Raw genomic sequence first — 17,217 nt, 5'->3', positions numbered from 1 at the left:
CTGCATCCATCCGTTATGCCTTTATTAAACAGTATGAAACCACATCTAAATATACTTGAACCAAAACATACTGAAGCATGAACACTGGAAGGAATAATTGCTACCAAGTTGAATTCTGGTCTGAAACAAATTGCAGAGTTAGTGTGATGTAGACAAACCAAACACACTGTTTAAAAGTGATTACTCCTAAATGTTCAGAGTGTTTCAGTGCATCGTACTGTTTACCTAACCTTTAATTGAACCATTCAACATTATCACTGAATTCAACACCGTCTATGACTTAACAAACCATTTTAGTGTGCCATTAGGACCATTTAAGACTTGGTTGGTCATTATTACAATAGTTATAATCATTGAGTAGACCCACATATTTAATTGAGAATTATGAAACACTGTAAAAGTGTATTCTAGTTATGGCAAACACAAACCAATGGGTGTTATGACAGGATTTAGGATTTGATGGTGGCTTAGTGAAGCACACATTGATGTCTGTTGTTTATTCAGGGAGTGGCTTTGAATACTCTGCCATGACTTCACATAGAATATTGACTCAAATGAAGCACCTGCAATAACTCGAGGAACACTGGAAATAAGATGGTTCTCCTATCAGGCCCTGTCTCTCCAAATGATACAAAACGGAGAATGTTTGAGTTATTGGAGAAGGGGTTTCCAGCAACAGAAATGACTATATTAGCTTATTAGCACCATTGTAGGTTTCAAATAAAATCTCTACAGAACAAGTATCGGTGGGTTATAATAAAAAATTAAGTTACCAAGAAAATACTGTATGTGAATTGAATGGGTTTTGTCGTGGACAGCTGATCCATCCTTGCAAAGTGAAACAATGTGGTAGCCACTCGATTAAAAAAAATGGTTACGATGACAGAGAATATTCAAGCTTTTCCCTCGTAAATGTGTATTCTTTTCATAAATGTACCACTTCTACCTATGACATTCTGAGTCTTACCCTGAATATTACCCCTCTCACCTGAATGTTACCCCTCTCACCTGGCTCCATTTGAACGAAAATCTACAATAGCTCTTATATCCCATGGTACTCAACGACAAAATCAAAGAATACACAAGTCGGAGCTGATGTGTTTGTCTCCCTTTACTTTCTCCATATACTCTTGAAAAAACACATGAATACAAGCTTGGTTTAGTATTGCTGGGTGAGATGAGGTGAACTTCCACATTGATGTGTGTGTGAGAGAATGATTTCAAAGAAGTTGGTTTAAAGTTCAGGACGCCAAGACTTAGCTGTCCTTGTGTAACGTCTGGTGGAGATGGAGATAGAGTTGTTTCTTTGTAAGGAGCTGCAGTTTCTTCCTCTTGAAGTCCGTGGGCTTCTTGTACCTGAAAGATAACAGTATGAATTTAATTGAATACACAAAAGGCATCCTTTATAATCATTATTGTTCGCTGACTCACAGTTCGATGACGATGGGGCCGGGTTTGATCTCGTCCATTTCCATGAAGGCAAAACACTTAGTGCTGGTGAAACCCTTTTTAGGTTTGTAGTGCTTGAATTCAAAGAAGATAGCTGCTCCTGGAAGAACGAATAACAACAAATTGTGAGTGTTAACAAACTTTATAATTACCTCAAAGCTTTCTGCATACTGAAAGTATCGATTCGACTGGCAATGAAAGTCCATATTTTATATAACAAACCAAAAACAAATATGTGCTCATCTCTCACGGTGACGAAGTGTTTTTTAGGCGAACACTGCCCTGTTTCCTATACCATAACCTATGGGATTTCTTCATAGGATTATGGATTAGTGCAACAAATAAACTAATAAACACATGCCCGTTTTGTCAGCAAGATAATCTTCCCATAAAAAAATACCCTTTATGAAATTGCCAAAGGCTATAAACAAACTACATCACAGTCCTAGTACTTCTGATCTGTGTCCCTCACAACCTCTCCAGTCTCATTTAGCCACTTTTTCTTAGCAGCCCCCTTTGTAAAGACACATGCGTAGAACAAAACGTGCTAATCTCATAAGCTTGTGTTAACCACTGACCTTATTTCAGGCATCTAACGAAAAACCCTTTTAAAAAAACCATTAACTTCTATAACAATAATTAATTACTATTTTCAGACACGAATTAACAGATATTTGGCGTAAACTGTTCATCCATGCATGTTGGAGTGCAGCAGTGTGACTCATTGATGTTTCTTATAGTTTCTGGACAACAGTGGGGATACATCAGGCTTTGGCATCACAGACAGTAATTGTTAGGGATCATTTCATTGTTGGTTTTGATCTTTATTGGGAGTTGTTGACTATAGGAATGCCACTTTGGATTATCTGTCAGGTACCTTTTGGTATTTTCTCCACGTGTCTCTGGATCTCCACGTCCACACTGAAGTGGATGTAGGTATCTTCCTTCCTGGAGGCCACAGGTGTGTCCTGCACTGGGTATACATCTAAGCCGTTCAAATCTGCAGGAGAGAAACACAGAACATGATGTTTTTGGCACATTCAGAAATGTTATCCTCAGATTGTTTTCAGGGTGAAGTGAGTAGACGGTGACCTTTGAGACTGACGGTCATGTACGGGTCGATGCACTGCCCGGCGTCCTTCAACCCAATTTTTTCAATCTTTAGTGTTAGTAGTCTCATCCCATGCTCTGATGGTAACCGTGGCAACAAGGTACCTGCAGAGGACAAAGGTTACGGACATTAACAGTTGCTATAACAACAGGTGGTGACATCACTGTGGACCACAGAGTAGCCAATAGCAGAAAATGTTTTCAGAAGCGTGCTTTATAAGATTATATTGAAGGATTTTTTGTTCGAAACCATCTAAATATTAAAAGTTAAAACAGCTCTATAGACTGTATATAGTCAAATTAATGTTAATGTTTAAAGGGGCATTGTTAAGCAAATGTTAAGGTTCATATTTGAGTCAAAAGTCAACTCTGGTACTCTGCTTTATTCACATTTCTTGTCAATTCAGCAACAAGCTGTGATTTTACGCTGATAAAATCCCCTCTCTCATGCAGGACTGAACACATTAAGATGTTGTCGATAAAAGGCGTACCTTGCGAAGCTGCAAATGAAGCAGGCAGGAATGAGCGATGAAGCCATGCACAGCCCCGACAGAGAGAATCAAAGAGACAAACGGTCAAACAAACAGCCCTCAGGAACAGGACAACACAACAAGTCAAACTTCCCTCAAACAGCGGGTGTGTTTTATTAAGTGGTACAGTACCGGGGGCTCGGGGGGGGAAAGCCTCGGTGCTCCCTGCTCCTGCGGCAGCATCCTCCTCCTCCTCCAGCTCCAGGTGCTCCTCCTCACCTGGAGCAAGGATTCTCCTGACAGTAGAGGAATGGATTAGAAAATACTCAGCAGAATATTCTGTAAAATGCATATGAGATGTTTTGTGGTGGACATTTACCTTAAGGGCACTGGCTGCACGTCAAAGGGAAATACTTTGTTGTACGTCAGAATATTTTGAATGACTGTTGACACAATGAGAAAGATCAGTATTACTGGAAACGACAGGAGCAGTAACAGGTAGGTTTTTGAATCCCAGTCGCTCCACTTACTGGTTTCCAGTTTCTTCAGCTCTTCTAACTTGAAGTCCTCCTTGGACTGTGTGCACTACAGAAGAGCAGACACATGTAATACATCTCTGCAAAAGTGAATTGAGAAGAAAATAGGACATTTCTTTGATGACTCAGAAAGAACCACAACACCTCCTTGAACGTTGAAGTTAACAGAATGATGAATAATTTCCCCTTTCGGAATGTATTGTTTTATATGACCGAAAATGTCGTATTTACTTATTGATCCTCATAATTATGTTTTTGTTGTTTTCATCTCTCTGTAAAGCCCTGTCATCAATTGGCTAGACCTTCTGTAAAGCTGTAGATATGAACCTGTTGTGTGCCATTCGTATTTCATACAGACTCAAAAACAATCACACAAACCTGCAGACTGCCACTTCTCATTTCCAGACATGATGCAATTTTTCCCAAAGTTTTCTAAAAAAAGAAAGAAACAGGTTAGTTAATGAAGGATCCTTGAATGAACAGTCCAACGGTAAAACGAGATGTAAGGATTACCTTCTGCTCCTCTGTGAAGTCTGATGAATTTGTTGACTGGACCTCTTTTTGCAGTTGTCTCGCTAAACTAAACAACACAGAAGTTTGTTAATGCTTTGCAGCAAAAGGAGGCTAAATTATGTGTGTTTGCGCCCCCTTCTGTTCAAAAAATAAGTAGTCAGGTTTTATGATATTAAAGCAATTTCAGAAAAACAAAACATGAATGCATTGACAAAGCAAATCACATATTTAAAAAATGTGTTTAAACTAGGACCATATAGATATAGTCTGAAAGCAGGAAACATTCCTGTATAAACAGAGGAAAACCCACCCATAACAATGAGAGGGTGTGGCTGACTATTTCTCAATACTCTGAGGGGATATTGGCCCCATTTCTGTACTGCATGAGATATAATGAAACGCATTGTACGCAGATATGCAGGGCTTTTTCTCCACAGACAGGCTTTGTGAAAGGTTTTTCCATGCACACATACTGCTGGTGGATTAATCTGGGATGCAACATCCTCCACATACACACACACACACACACTCTTGTGCTGCCTCTGCAACAACTGCCACATCACGTCATAGATGGGAAGGGTTTGTTTACTGCTGAGAGGAGCTGACTGAACTTCTTGTGAAGACCATTGCACTCACTGTCTCCTACATGCTGTAATCTCCCTGCACATCTAAGGTTTTTTAAAGAAAAGTGGGGAAAAAAGCATGCTCTGCAGAATAAAACAGCTGTATGGAGAGGCAGGATACACATGTTGAATGTGACTTACATTTGGTACTCATCTATAGCCTCCACTAATTGTCCCCAGGAGTCAAAGTCTGTGCCTTTCCTAAAACTGGCGTGCCATTTCTGAATAGTCTTGTTGACATCAGACATGTTGGCGGGGCGGATACTGGCGGCTCTCTCAGGGCAGCATAGCCGGGGAGGAGGCTCATCTACGGGGCTTCAGCGGCGGTGGCAGCGGCGTCTTCAGGCCGGTTCTCTGCTGCTCCGGTGCCGTACAGATACACCAGTGACAACTCGACCAAGCCCTTTCTGCCTACTCAGTATCGCATCCGCAGGAGAAAGGAAGTCCCGCCCGGCGAAGAGGGGTGCGCTCGTTATGGGAGACAGGGTACCCCGAGTGGACGGCAACAGGATGTGTGTGTTGGTTGGAAAGAAGAGGTGGAAACACTGTTGCAAAAAGCAAGGTCTTTCTATCACAGCACAATCAGTATTTTTGGGAGAGTATACATTTGCTAGGAGCAGCGATGGAATAAATACTCTGTACAAATTGGAAGTGGAAGGAAAGTCTTTCATGCACATTTTTGTAAAAATAAAACGCCGTATTTTTTATGATACTGATATTGTTTTGAGATACTTTTACATTTTAAGAAAGTTCTCATTATTCTTTATATTATTTAACTATTTATTCGTTTGTTTACTTTTGTTTTAAATGTGCTTTTTTTTCTTCAAAAATAATAAATTATATATATTTTTGTATTAATGCATGTTAACGAATGATGTGACATGTTTGTATTTTACCTTGTACATTTTACTTTTTTTATTTTTATTTAAAGTGGAGCTAGTTACGAAGGTAATTTAATGTCGATTGATTTAGTAATAAATATCAATCGATTTAGTAATAAATAATAATAATCAATAATAATAATAATAATCAATAATAATAATAATCAATTCTGAATGAAAATTCTGTATGAAAATAATCAGTTTCACTCTTCACTCTCGCTTTTATTTTGGAAACAAACAAACGTTTCCGGTTTGGCACCGTGGCTACGTTAGCTACAGGTTCGCTATGGAGGAACTACACAGTTAGCGACGTGTTTCAGGTCGTTGTAGCCCCTGACAGAATGAAATAAGATGGACACTGTAACAACAGACTCGTCTGCGGCTGAGGAGGATGTATATTCAGACTCTGAGGTGTTATGTTTGATGAGAGTCGGAAGAACTGCGGACTGGCTTCGCTTGTTCGAAAACACTGAGGTGCAGTTTGCTAATGCTAGCTAACTAACGCTAGTTAATTTACCACATAATAAAACGTTATCAAGTTTAGGATTCTTCACATGAAATACATTCCTCATTCCTGGTTTACTTTTATCGTTCTCTTTGTATATCGTTATGTACATGAACTATAAGCTGCACAGTAACTGACTGTTGACGTGTTGTTTGACTCTAGATAACCATAGGACGAGGTCTGGATGTAACTTACCAAGTGCTGTCTCCAAGCTGTGCTCTGATGATCTCCAGACTGCACTGCACATTCAAGCAAAGGGAAGATGGACAGTGGACAGTCACAGACAAGAAGGTAAGATTAAAGTCTTTATTAGGATGTTTCTTTTATTGATTTAGCTACATAAACAAATGATATGTAATGAGAAAATCATTAAAGGTGTAGAAAATACAGACAAAAACTAGAGAACTAGAGTCTATGATAAAGGACATGTTATGCTAATGAGTATTAGAACTGCAAGTGGAAACGGATTCATCATTATAGTTATTTATCATGAAAAAAGCGCAGACAATTTAGTTTTCAGCCTCTCAAATATAGTAAACTAACTAGTATAGCTACCTTTTTTAATATTGCACAGCTGTCCAGTTTTTGTAACAATACTGCACATATTTGATTGTCATTTTATACTGTACGTAGTTTTTTTGGTTTATCCATATTTAATGTAATTATTTCTCTATAGTTTATTGCTATAATAGTTTATATTATACTTTAATTTTTTGGACCTTTTTCTTACAATTTATCTTCCTTATTTGTGTTTATGTATGCACTGTATACACCAAGGAAAGCTCCTCGTATGTGTTATCCTACTAGCGATAAACCTGTTAATGATTCTGTATCCTTTTGATATTCTCTGTCTATGAGTGTTACATTTTACTGCAGCCACTGAATACATTGTTGCTTTTTCCGTCAGAGTCTCAACGGTGTATGGGTGAATGGAAACCGCATATCCGCTGAAAAACCACATCATCTCAGGCTCGGAGACTCCATACAACTTGGAGTTCCTATAACTGGAACCTACGTGGAGTTTGACTACATCCTGGTCCAGCGGCCCCTAAAAGACATTAAACTCTACCTGACAAAGCGACACAAAGATGGCGCTAAATCAACCCAGGTTTCCAAGAAGTCCAAGAGGAAGTTGACCGTGGAAGAGGTTGAGCCGTCGACCTCAAAGCCCAAACTCTACCGCTGCTCCTCTGGTGACAAGTCGTTTGCAAAGCCCTGCCCTCTGTCACCAGTGAAGCGGCAGCAGAGGCTCAGTCACAGCCAGCCGGAGGAAACCGGACCCAATTTGCAGATGTAAGACAAACCTTGTGCTTTTTTATATTATCATTACATTTGCATCAGTTTTCCTTAAAGATACATCCAGCAAAATGTTGTTTTTTATTAAGGTAATTGGACAGTTTCATCTCCCTTTTAAAGTATAATATGTAACATGTTAAATGTCTTAAAACAATTAGACCTATATATTTTATTTAGTTGAGTTGTTTGCCTCCTAAAGAATATTTAAACCTATTAAAATCTGTAACTTAATAATTAACACCACCGTATTCCCTCTTTTCTTATTGTTTTAGAGAGCCATAGTGGCAGGAAATTACAAATTGTGCATTAACGTCTTGTTTTTTTGTATTTTTGCAGGTACAGCCAGAACATCCTGATACTGAGGGAGCACGTGGACGACACCCAGAGGCAGGTGGCGTCTTTTGGGGGAGAGCCGCAGCAGGCCGACCCGCTCAGAGAGGAGCAGGTCAGGGAGCTGCAGGGCCAGCTGGAGACCCTCAGAGCCAAGATGCACCGGATGGAGACGCTAGAAAAGTCCTTGGGTGAAACTAAGAGGAAGCTAGAGGTGAGACATTTTCGATTAACTTTCAAACATGGAGTAAACATCACCAAAAACTGTTACTCCAGTTTCAAATCAAATCAAATCAAATCAAGTTTTATTTATATAGCACATTTTTAAACGATTTTTGGTCGAGCCAAAGTGCTGTACATATAATAAAAATACCCTACAGTAAAGACACTTTACAGCAAATACAACAGCACAGTTTGTTCAGAATATCAGTATGAGAAAAACGACACCCTCTGTCCTTTAGACCCTCACATCATACAAGGAAAAACTTCCGGAGAAAAACCCACATTTCAAAGGGAAAAATGGGAGAAACCTCAGTTTCAACAACAATTGCTGCGTTTCATTGTGGTTGTGTTTCCCGTGTTGAAAAAAATTATATTATATTAGCCCCCTAATATGGAATGTACTACCTCATAGGGCTGTACCCGAATATCCGGATATTCGTTCGTTGGAGTACTATTTGGGTTTCAATTTCGTTATTCGGATATTCGTGTTGTTTGTTTTTTCGTTTTTTTCCCGTTTTTTTTTCAAATTGAATTTATTGAAATCTCCAATATCAACGTAAGAGCTTGTGCCTCTTCGGGGGGTGGTAACACTTAACCATAAACGTTATCGTTTACTTTCTCCGTCTTTATGTAGATATTACTTTTCTCCTTAATCTCCGTCACGTTGTTTCCAAAACAACAACAACTTCCTGTCAACTGCGCTAACTCTCCTTCAAAATAAAAGCATGTCCATAAATAGGAAGCCAAGCCAAATTACACTTAAAGGGGACCTATCATGCAAAATGCACTTTTGTACGTCTTTTATACATGAATATGTGTCGCCGGTGTTCCAGGGAACTCACCAAGTGTCAGAAAACACAACCCTCTCTATTTTCCTCCATACCCAAATCTCTAAAAACGGGGCTGCAACGGATCTGATAAAAACTGATCCAGATTTGAACACGTTACTGACGTCAGGACGGTTGCGCTACGGCTATTGGGCCAACTCTCCACCTATCAGGGGAATGTGGGGTTGGGCCACGGCCGGCCATTGCCGCTCGAAAGCGCTGGAGACGCTGTAGTACATATGCCAGGCCTGTAAGTGGCGCTGTAGTCTGCCACAAAAGCAGCGAAGAGGACTTCTATAACAATATAGACATAACATGGTTGCCATGGTTGCCCTTCTGTTTATTCTCCGCTGTGGCTCTTTTTCTCCCTCCCCGAGGCAAGCGTTTGCTCCTGCTGCTGTAATTCTATGCAATCCCTCCCCATCGAGGCAAGCACTGTAATTCTCTCCGGTTAGTCCACCAGCAGATGACAAACACCCACCTCTCCGCCTCTTCCAAGGAACGAGGGGACCGCGCGGCAGAGTTTCAGTTAGGTTTTTTTTCGCCGGTCAAGATGTCCGTTAAAGTTTAAATCTTCCCGACAAAATTAGAAAAGTGCCGGTCAAAGGTCTTCTTTGTTATTTATTGAGCTTTAAAACAAATGAATAACGACTCTATATAATAATATAATAAAACACGGAGGACGGAGATCTCCCCCCTCTTCTGACAGCCCAGCAGCTGTTCAGAGCGCGCTCCCCTCTCCTGCAGGGGGGCGTGGTCAGCTGCAGCTCACAGAATCAGCCCCCTGCAAAAACAGTGCTGGAAAGAGCAAATGGAGCGAAATGAGGCATGGCTAAAATGCAGGATCTGTTTGGTATTTTGAAAAAAAAACTATATTTATATACTTTATATAGGTATGGCCCTACAATATATTGTTCAAATATAGCATGATAGGTGTCCTTTAAGACATATACAACTGCAACGAAAGTAACAAACACAATGCGATATCCTTTTCAATTTCAAAGAACACAAATTGGGTTACATTAACAAATAACTATAAAACAACAATACTGTATAACAAAATGAATGCCGTGAATACACCGAAATACACGTGTTGAAGCGGTTCGCTGCTGATTACTATTCGAATATTCGCTGCTGATTACTACCGAATATCCGGAGCCCGAAAAATGGTATTCGGGACAGCCCTACTACCTCATAAGTGTAGATCATTGAATTACATTTTTAGATGCACAATAAATTAATATATTTGAATTTTAGTCGAGCTTTTTTTGGTATGAAAAATATACTGATATTCTGATATCCACTGTGTGCATCATGTTTGTTTGTGCTTGTCTAGCACTGTAATTTGTTTTGTTTCACAATTTCTGTATTTCCACAAAAAGTGTAACCTTTTTTGTATTTAGGAAGAGAAAACACAGCAACAAGAAGAGCTTTTAAAGAAACAGTTGGATGAGGCTTTGCAAGAGGTATGTTGCATAAAAGATTTTATTTATTGTTCCACCTCAAATACATAAACACAGTATTTGTGTCTATATAATAGGGATGTATTGTATCTTTAAAATGGCTCTTGTATGGATTTAGTTGACTGATATTTTGAAGTAGTCTTTTAACTTCTCAAACTGTTTTCCCTGTCCTCAGCAAAAGAAAGTAATAGACGAACTTGCGCTGTCTCGGGAGGGCTTTGAAGAGATTCTCCTGGCCAAAAACAAAGAGCTCGAAGTGTCAAAGGTATGGCAATATTTAAAAGAATTTAAACATGCTTGATGCGTTCTATGGCATGGCATCAGCAAAGCTTTATTCATATATTTTGTGTTGTTTTTGCAGGAGGAGAAAGAACAGGCGAGGGCCCAGAAAGAGGAAGTAGTTACACAAGTGACTGAAGTTCTGGAGAACGAGCTTCAGTGCATCATCTGCTCCGAGCTCTTCATTGAGGTAGGATTAAGAGAAGCATGGTGTTGAAATCGAATCATTAACTTGTACTTTTCCAGGTGATTCAGAAGATGTTGTCCTTAACCTTTGAGCTGTATTGATCCCTCCTACAGGCAGTCATCCTGAACTGCGCTCACAGCTTCTGCAGTCACTGCATCAAGCAGTGGCGCAAAAAGAAGGACGAGTGTCCCATCTGCCGCCGGGCCATCCAGTCCCAGACCCGCTGCCTGGCCCTGGACAACTGCATCGACAGCATGGTGGAGAACCTGAGCCTGGACATGAAGTCGAGGCGGCAGACCCTCATCACTGAGAGGAAAGGTGAGAGGTGCGTCATCGACAGTGCCTATTATCTTACTATTGATAAAGTTAGAGACACAGATTTATTTTTTAAACCTCATTGTTTTTAAAGAGAAACAATAACAGGACACTAAAAAGCAAAAGAAGTCCTACGTAATGGTTGCCGGTGAACTGTATTTTTGTACTTTACAATTATTTTACACATAAGTATTACACAAATAACTCAAAGTAAGCTTGTGACAAAAGGGTCATTATCTCAGGTCAGTGGGCAGCCTTGAATACTGTAAGGGAGACGTTCAGTGAGAACAGGAATCATTCAACAGGAAGAAGTTGAATATTATATCAGCCTTTTAGGTGTGGTGTGTTTTGAACACAAATCATCCTCTCAGTCGGTGTGGTTGCTTCTTAGATTTGTTTCCCTTTAGTTTCAGGCCGTATCTTGGCTTTGGCACTAGTTCATTGATATTATTTATCACCTCTTCATTTTATTATTTTGCACAGAATTGTCATTTGAAAATACTGCTCATTGGTTTACATTTCTTTTGTCTGAAGAAAGTGGAATTGGATCAAAATCTGCCCCCATTGGAGGTCTTAAATATGTGACACAAATGATGCTTTTACTTAAGATTCTTTTTTCGATTTTCTTATGAGGGCTGTTGGATATGTGGAAAATATTCATGGTTCCGCTGTCACGGATAAGGGTGTTATAAAGTCATAAAATCAAATGACTTTCAACTTTTTAACATATGAGAAGTGAAATGTGTTTTAACATACAGATATGAAAAATAAAGCTTTGCTAGTTTTCCCAAACTGCTATCTTCCCTGCCCTGCTACATTATTCTTGTAGGGTTTTTTTTCCCCCGCTGTGATGAACTTCATGTTTGATCTGTCAGTGTGTGACAGTGGAGTAGCGTCAGGATCACACTCGTGCACAAGTTTCCACATGGATGACCCATACAGCATAAATATCTGACTGATGCTGTGCTTACTAGCAGTGGTGTGCAGTGCCACATTCATCAGATCAGATGACTGGGGAGCCTTGGCATGTCTGGCTGACCTCAGTGACTAATGTCCCCCCCCCCCCCATAGCTGTAAGCACTGATGTGTCCTTGAGCAAACTGCAAAGGCTCTAAGAGTATTTCATTGACACACTGCTTCACCCTGTATCCAGTTAATGGATCATTTTAGAATGTGCTCGTTGGTGGAGTGAGGGAGTCCTGAGTGTGGATCACACTAAACATTTCAAACACAAGGTGGCAGCACAACGAGGCGGATTCATTTCTGTTTTTTTTGTTGATATTATGATAGTATTTTAGGAACAGTAAACAATGAATTTGTGATGGTGTTAAAACTGAGCTTACTTTCTCTAAATAAACAAAGGTGGATTCTCAAAACGGGACATTTTGATTTGTGTTATGAAACAAAAATCACAAAGACTATGAAGATTAAGGAATATAAAAACTATTCTCATAATTTAGGTAAGATCAAAAAAACTATAATTCATTCTGCTAATGTTATTTTGAGTAAATCCAACATTCACAAGGCTGCTGTAAATACTCAAGAGCAGCAGATGTGTATCTGCAGCTGAAAACAGACAAACAAGATACCAACAAATACTCTATTTATCGCTGTTTATCTGATTTGCTGAAAAGTTAAATTACATTTTTACTTTTAAAGATCTTTATTGAGTGGGAATCACATTTTGGACTGAGTGCAACAGACAGGTTAGGGGAGTCAAAAAGTACTCTGAGACAAACTGATGCCTTGTCGGGTTAAATCCCTCCATGGATTTAGTTGTCTATCAGAAAATACCTCTAGAATAATGTGTCTACAATTGGATTCAAATGACTTGAAAGTGGCTTAGATGGAAAGTGCGTCCCCTCAAAGAGAAACTCTCACTGTATCTCTGTTTCTGTGTGTTTCAGCCGCTGACTCTGGTGCTCAGGTGATGGTGATCCATGATGACGACAGCAGCCTGAGCAGCGACAGCGACAGCAGCATGGTGTCCATCGACAGCAGCCTGAGCTCCGTGGTCTCTGTGGATACGTACAGCAGCGTCCACCTGGACTCCAGCACGCCCTGCAGCGACTCTGACGATAGTCTGGATGTGTTTGGCGATTAGCCCTGCAATGTGAATTGGACTGTTTTTGGTGTTGTTTGCGTTTCATTGGATTGTTCCCAGATAGTACATCGAGGTTGGTCTCATCATGGAGTCCCTTTACAGGAATCTGATAAGGTTTATGTTTTTCTCTTTGTAAAGTTATCAGTTGTCTCTTTTGCTTTATTTTTGAAAAAAATGGAATAAAAATGTTTCTTCCTATGCATTTTTGAAGTCACATGTTGACTTTGTCCAAGCATTGTTTCCTCAAGTGCCGTCTACTACAAACAAACTCACATGTTGTGACGTGTTAAAGCTTTTATCAGAGAGACAGAGGGGAGACAGTTTAAGGGTCTAACCAGGGTTTCTGTTTTTAGCTGTGTTAGTAGCATGACTTTATGAATGGCAATATTGTTCTATAGATTGGTTCACCACTTTTGTCCAGGCTGGATATCTAGAAAAGCATTTGATGGATTTAGACGAATTTTGTACATTCGTAGTATTCTCAGGAACCTAAGGCTTTTGTTGTAGTACCTACAGCAACTCACTGTTTTCTTCTATCCTGCAAACTATTTCAGTAACTTCTAGATATAAAACATTATTTTTTAAATGCTCAGTACTTTCGCGTTCTCTACATGTACCTGACAGTCTCATCAGCCTTTGCTGTGCTATGTGTTAAGCCCGAATGAGCATGTGCTGTTATCATGCTAACACACTGAACTAGCATTTAGCTAAAGCACCACTGTGCCGAAGTACAGCCTTGCAGAGCAAACTCATTTACTATCACTGCACAGCCTGCAAAGATACATGTTCAAATGTATTTTGAATTAGACCAATTAGGTTGGCAAAAATAATAGTTATGTGATGATACTGTTTTTATTGTTGTATTTTGTTTCATTCAGTGGTGCCCTGCTTTCTGTTCTTCCCCATGCCCTCTGGGAGTCGCTCCGCTGAGACACGAGCTGTGGTGCTTTGCTGAAAGGCTCCTGGGCCGGGCGTTAATCACTCCCACTGGCAACTCTCCAGAGATATTCTCATACTGCATCACTGCTCCTCACTTACATCAACAAATATATTATTTGTAGAGCTGGTGAGATAATCGATCAGTTGTCAACTATTTAATTATTTGTCTACTATTTATTTTTTTAAATCGAAAAACAGTCAATATTCTTTGACTTCAGATTCTTTAATATGATGGACAAAAACTTTAGTTGAATAATCCAGGAAAATGCAAGAGTACAATTGTGAGAAATTGGCACCATTTAGCAAAAGCAAAGTTGTAGATTAATTTTTCTTTTCTTTTTTAGTAGAGCTGGGGTTGTTATTTGATGCTAGATATATTATAACGTTAAATGTTTTACAAAATATGAAGCATTTAGAGCTACAGTACATGACAATGTGCACTACTGGAGTGGGCGTTACATTCAAAAATAGATTTTACATCTTGGAAAGAAACTTCCAATTTTACAAAATCATCCCTTTTCTTGACAGCAACACACATGCTGTGTAACCTAGCAACTAATGCAACAGCGCCTTGAGATCTGAAAGTGTGTGTGTGTGTCCATTAAAAACTTGCCTATATGGGTATTTTTTAAGTGAATTCCACTATCTTTAGGCCAAATGTATTTTCACTTTGACTACTTTTAGGCCAACTACAAACATAAAATCATGCATTTTGCAACTAATGTAAAATATATTATACCAATTTCTGGAAAGATCATTTCAATTGCGGAGTATGACATAAGTATTAATGTAATTCTGGATCTCACCTAGTGTATAATCAGTAAAAAATAGCATAACCCTTTCTGAGAAACTTCCCATTGATTTGTGTTTGTTGACAGCTGAATCATGCTGCCTTGTTTAGGAAGTGAATTGCCTCCCTGATCAGTGAACCTTCCTGTGACACTTCTTGTTTTGGATTCATGAGCACACATAACACCGTGCTTCATCCCACACTGACCCCCCCTCACAGAGAGCTGGCCTCCCATGCTGAGGATGTCACGACAGTCCATTAAAGCCGGAGTACGAGGGGAGCGTGTGTCTGTCAGTCTGTATTACATGAGGACGACAGAGATGGAGGGCCTCGGGGCTACAGTCAGCTTCTCAACCCTCAGACTCTGGGAGCAACCTGAAGTCAGTAACAGCACCCTCTCTCTCTTATGTCTTTCTCTCTTGTCCTTTTGGTCATTTTAAATTGCATTCTACTTTTTTGGTTTCTCTTTTTGTAAAGTGTTTTGCATCACTTTGTAGACATTTGGAGTGTCTTTGTGGTTGAATTATGTCCCTTTTTGGTGGTTTTGTCTCTCCTTGTGATCATTTCCCCTCTCTTTGTGATAATTAAACAATAAATTAGATTAGATTAGATTCCTTTATTGCCCGATGGTGCAATCACACATAACAGACAGTATAAGTATCATTGTTGACAATACAAGCTAAACATTTGTAATATATAATATATAAAGTGACTATAATTGGACCTATGATACATTGAACAGTACACTTACAAAATAATACAACATTACCATACAAATACAATAACAATACGGTCAAGGCAGTAACAAATGTAATCAAGTCAATAAGTAAGTTATTGCACATGTATTTATCAGTGCAGTTGATAATTACAAAACTAGACGTAAATATGTGTTCTATAAAAACGGTATGAGGTAGAATATAAGGTGAAGTTGGATGTAAACATGTACTTAGTTGAGCTTGAGCATAAGTTCAGTTCAGTTCCATGTGCTGTGATTGTCTGGCTGTGTTCAGCTCATGTATGGCATTGGGGTAAAAGTTGTCCTTATGTCTATTTGTCCGTGATTTGATGGACCTGAACCGTAGCAACCTCAAAGAAAAGGCTAAGACCCCGGACCCTCCTAACCTGTTCAGTAATCTGTCCATCCTTTTGGCTCTCAGCATTTGAACCACAATCAGTTTTTGGTGCATTATGTACCTGACTCTATCCATGTCATGGCAGTATTAAATAGCTACAGCTGACAAGGGAGGGGCTTGAAAATAATATTCACCTCTATTTCAGTCTTGTTTTTACACTTTTTTGAAAACCAGAAAACCATATTTTATTGTTTTTTTTCACTTATTTTCTGTTATTTAATAACAACCAGGATTCTCCTAAGTTGATATTCAGTGATATATACACGCCCACATAGCTTTCCATCTGCTCTGTGTTGTTGTTTGTATGAAAGATGGATTCACTCAGTATGCTCTTATCCAAAAAGCCCATGCTCCATCTGCCAGCTTTGCAGAATCCAAATGTTCCTCACAGCGTGATCAGGCCGAAAAGTGCTGCAGCTCCAGCACAGCCTCCTGTAACACTGATGTCACACAGACCAAAAAATACAATAATTCAGCAGTCCTATCAATTTTTTGTCGAACTCTTTGGGCTGCATAATTGCATCAAGTGGGCTGCTTTAAAAATACAGTCATAAGTATTGTGTTGCATTCCTGAAAATCGGAAATTCAGCTTTTATAACAGTTATATTTATGCAAAGCTATTGTTGACTCACAATTCCAATTTATACACCCTGTGTTCTCCACAATTCCTTTATCAGATATCCTCTAAATAGTAGCAACACATGTAAATGCGAAAAGTTTTAGCTAGTTACAGCATGTTTAAAAAAAAAAAAAACACTTGCCGTAAACGTAGACTGGCCGTAACGCAAGGTAACGGTCAGTGCTGAGTACTCAGATGTCCGAGGTTCAGAAAGTAAACACGGAGCGTCCTGTTACCAAGGAGACGATTTTAGCCCATTCCAGTGCACTGCAGGTAAAGTTAACGTTTGAACGGACTGCATTCAGTTATTTGTATGTAATTATATGCTTTTAAACCAAGTTAAGCATGACTATTTTTACCAGTTTTCGTAACGATTTACTGGACAGCAGTTGTAGTAAAATATTAAAATTGTAGCTAACATTAGCATGAGGGGTCTGTTAGCTCATAACTTATTTTAGAAACAGTTTGTGCTAGCAACAGAATGTGGCTGCATACGGTAGCTGTATTTATAGAATTACTTATAATGTATGTATAAGTATATTTGAAATACTATGTCCAATTGCTGTGATGTGCAACTTTTAATGTCTCATGTAATGTTTCTTTAAGGTTTTCAAACTCCTGCAGCC

The 17,217-nt window shown here is 39.3% G+C and overlaps 2 protein-coding genes across 4 annotated transcripts; one reads left to right on the top strand and one right to left on the bottom strand.

The window, feature by feature from the left end:
• On the bottom strand, nt 1-5,176 carry aida (axin interactor, dorsalization associated). 2 transcript variants are annotated; one of them, XM_034135588.1, is made up of 11 exons: nt 4,843-5,176; nt 4,079-4,145; nt 3,944-3,997; nt 3,560-3,614; nt 3,409-3,472; nt 3,222-3,325; nt 3,051-3,059; nt 2,542-2,664; nt 2,327-2,449; nt 1,432-1,549; nt 1-1,356 (listed from the first exon to the last, which is right to left on the bottom strand). In XM_034135588.1, exons 1-11 carry the CDS (start codon nt 4,947-4,949, stop codon nt 1,257-1,259), a joined length of 924 nt encoding a protein of 307 aa, XP_033991479.1. In that variant the 5' UTR covers nt 4,950-5,176; the 3' UTR covers nt 1-1,256. The 2 variants fall into 2 exon arrangements, with proteins under 2 accessions (XP_033991479.1, XP_033991480.1); XM_034135589.1 differs by lacking the exon at nt 3,051-3,059 and having other exon boundaries at nt 1,093-1,356; nt 4,843-5,175.
• A 662-nt stretch (nt 5,177-5,838) lies between these two features.
• On the top strand, nt 5,839-13,312 carry rnf8 (ring finger protein 8, E3 ubiquitin protein ligase). Of its 2 annotated transcripts, none has more exons than XM_034135586.1 (9): nt 5,839-6,056; nt 6,250-6,378; nt 6,995-7,380; nt 7,720-7,927; nt 10,166-10,228; nt 10,401-10,490; nt 10,587-10,694; nt 10,805-11,009; nt 12,914-13,312. In XM_034135586.1, exons 1-9 carry the CDS (start codon nt 5,934-5,936, stop codon nt 13,108-13,110), a joined length of 1,509 nt encoding a protein of 502 aa, XP_033991477.1. In that variant the 5' UTR covers nt 5,839-5,933; the 3' UTR covers nt 13,111-13,312. The 2 variants fall into 2 exon arrangements, with proteins under 2 accessions (XP_033991477.1, XP_033991478.1); XM_034135587.1 differs by having other exon boundaries at nt 10,805-11,016; nt 12,914-13,097.
• The last annotated feature ends 3,905 nt before the right edge of the window (nt 13,313-17,217 follow it).

Source organism: Trematomus bernacchii, unplaced genomic scaffold (assembly GCF_902827165.1).
Source record: "Trematomus bernacchii unplaced genomic scaffold, fTreBer1.1, whole genome shotgun sequence".
Taxonomy (NCBI): domain Eukaryota; kingdom Metazoa; phylum Chordata; class Actinopteri; order Perciformes; family Nototheniidae; genus Trematomus; species Trematomus bernacchii.
This window is presented reverse-complemented; position numbering and strand designations above follow the sequence as displayed.

Coding starts and splice junctions, on each gene's coding strand:
- aida (XM_034135588.1), bottom strand. CDS start 4,949: ATGTCTGATGTCAACAAGACTATTCAGAAATGGCACGCCAGTTTTAGG. Junction 3,998..4,078: donor ACTTCACAGAGGAGCAGAAG/GTAATCCTTACA, acceptor TTCTTTTTTTAG/AAAACTTTGGGAAAAATTGC. Junction 3,473..3,559: donor GCTGAAGAAACTGGAAACCA/GTAAGTGGAGCG, acceptor TTGTGTCAACAG/TCATTCAAAATATTCTGACG.
- rnf8 (XM_034135586.1), top strand. CDS start 5,934: ATGGACACTGTAACAACAGACTCGTCTGCGGCTGAGGAGGATGTATAT. Junction 6,057..6,249: donor GCTTGTTCGAAAACACTGAG/GTGCAGTTTGCT, acceptor GTTTGACTCTAG/ATAACCATAGGACGAGGTCT. Junction 10,695..10,804: donor GCTCCGAGCTCTTCATTGAG/GTAGGATTAAGA, acceptor TCCCTCCTACAG/GCAGTCATCCTGAACTGCGC.